The sequence below is a fragment of the Myotis davidii genome, unplaced genomic scaffold (assembly GCF_000327345.1).
Source record: "Myotis davidii unplaced genomic scaffold, ASM32734v1 scaffold207, whole genome shotgun sequence".
Taxonomy (NCBI): Eukaryota; Metazoa; Chordata; class Mammalia; order Chiroptera; family Vespertilionidae; genus Myotis; species Myotis davidii.
This window is the reverse complement of record NW_006298349.1, coordinates 1,673,536-1,675,047: the sequence shown is the minus strand read 5'-3', so window position 1 is coordinate 1,675,047 and position 1,512 is coordinate 1,673,536. Positions and strand designations below refer to the sequence as shown.

Genomic DNA, 1,512 nt, shown 5'->3' with positions numbered 1-1,512 from the left:
GCTGGGGGGGTCTGTGAGCTGCTTCACCACCTGGCAGTAGCACTCGTCCCGCAGGGCCTCCTGCTCGGCGCACAGCTGCAGGGCGGCCGGTCACCCACAGGCCGGCACAGAACAGAGCGGGCGTGTGAGACAGGCCCCGTGTCCCTCTCCAGGCCCTCCCTCCGCCGGATGCACTCCTCCTTGGGCCGCACTAGAAGCTGCCCACCCCAAAGTCCTGCAACTCTGGTTGCTGATGGGGAAACTGAGTCACAGGCCAGGAGAGAGCGCACGGCAAAGTGGGCGAACTGACCTTCAGGAGAGTGCAGAGCACATCCCGTTCGCGCTGGCCCTTCAGCGGGGCGTCCCCCATGAACCGCATCACAGCTGCAGGGAACACCCCACTCAGCCCCAGGCCCGAGCTGCCCGCCCTCGGGGACCCCAGGGAGGCCCCTCTGAGAGGCTGTGGCCAGGGCAGCTGGGGCTTCTCTTTCTTAGAGGAGCCCCCTGTCTGGCTGGGGGGGGGGGGGTCTGAGGAGCAGGGGCGCGGTGATGAGCAGGGGCAGGTGGTGCTGGCCCCCGGCCCAGGGTCAAGCCCACCCCACACCTAGGAACATGTCGGTGGCCATCTTGCTGAGGCTGGCGTCGCTGAGCTCGATGAGGGATTCCTGGAGCGGGCTCTGTCAGGGAGGCGGTGCGTCAGGAGGGGGGGCAGGTCTGAACAGAGGGGGCCGCGTGGTATGTCCCGCCTCAGACAGGAGGGTCCGGGTCATGCAGAGGGAGCCGGCGGACAGGGAGACAGAGGCGCGCGCAGGCCCTCGGGTGCTGAGGGTGGGGGTCACCCTGAGGACAAGGCTGTTTGCTCCAAGGCCTGCACCCCATTTTACAGATGGGGAAGCTGAGGCCGAGGGCTGGCACCTTGGTGAAGCAAAGCATGTCCTCCAAGGTCCTGGACTCCCGGCCCTCCTTGGATTTGAGCCTGAGGCCGTCCCTAGGACAGGAAGCAGAGGGCAGACCATTGGCGCAGCCTGCGCCCCCCGCCCCCCAGGCTCCCACCACAGCTGCAGGTGGCCTCACGCCTGAGGTTGCTCCCCCTCACAGAGGGAGGCCTTGCCCTTGGACACGGCAAGAAGCCCCAGGAGGAACTCCTCGGTGTGGGGACTGGGGGGGGGGTCACCACTCACTGGGGTCTCCTCTGAGGGTCTCGGAAATACTTCTGGGCAAACGCCAGCATCGTGCGTGGTGGGGGAGCCAGCCCGTCCTCCCCACGATCAGCTGAGCCAGTCCTGATGGGGGAACCCTGCAGGGGGCAGGAGCGAGGAGGGCCTGTCCAACCACCCTCCCCGCCCCGGCCCCCCGGCCCCGTCAAACCTGACTCAACTCAACCCCAGGTGAATGCGCCCAGGCTCTCAGGTTGCACACCCCCGACCAGTCACAGCCTCCACATGCCCAGTGGGCCCATCCCCTGACCCACGTGGCCATGCCCCCCCACCAGGCGCATCCCTGCCCAGGGCGGGTCTCTCCAGATGCTGGGGC

General features: G+C 67.9%; 1 protein-coding gene across 1 annotated transcript in view; it reads right to left on the bottom strand.

Moving 5' to 3' along the window:
* MYO15A (myosin XVA) overlaps window positions 1-1,512 on the bottom strand; it is a 63,449-nt gene that overhangs the window by 17,157 nt on the left and 44,780 nt on the right. Inside the window, exons 53-57 of the mRNA XM_006773974.2 lie at window positions 1,161-1,276; window positions 895-967; window positions 584-656; window positions 290-363; window positions 3-75 (exon numbers count right to left, since the gene is read on the bottom strand). Coding sequence (XP_006774037.1) covers window positions 3-75; window positions 290-363; window positions 584-656; window positions 895-967; window positions 1,161-1,276 — 409 coding nt within the window. The remainder of the gene's footprint in view (window positions 1-2; window positions 76-289; window positions 364-583; window positions 657-894; window positions 968-1,160; window positions 1,277-1,512) is intronic.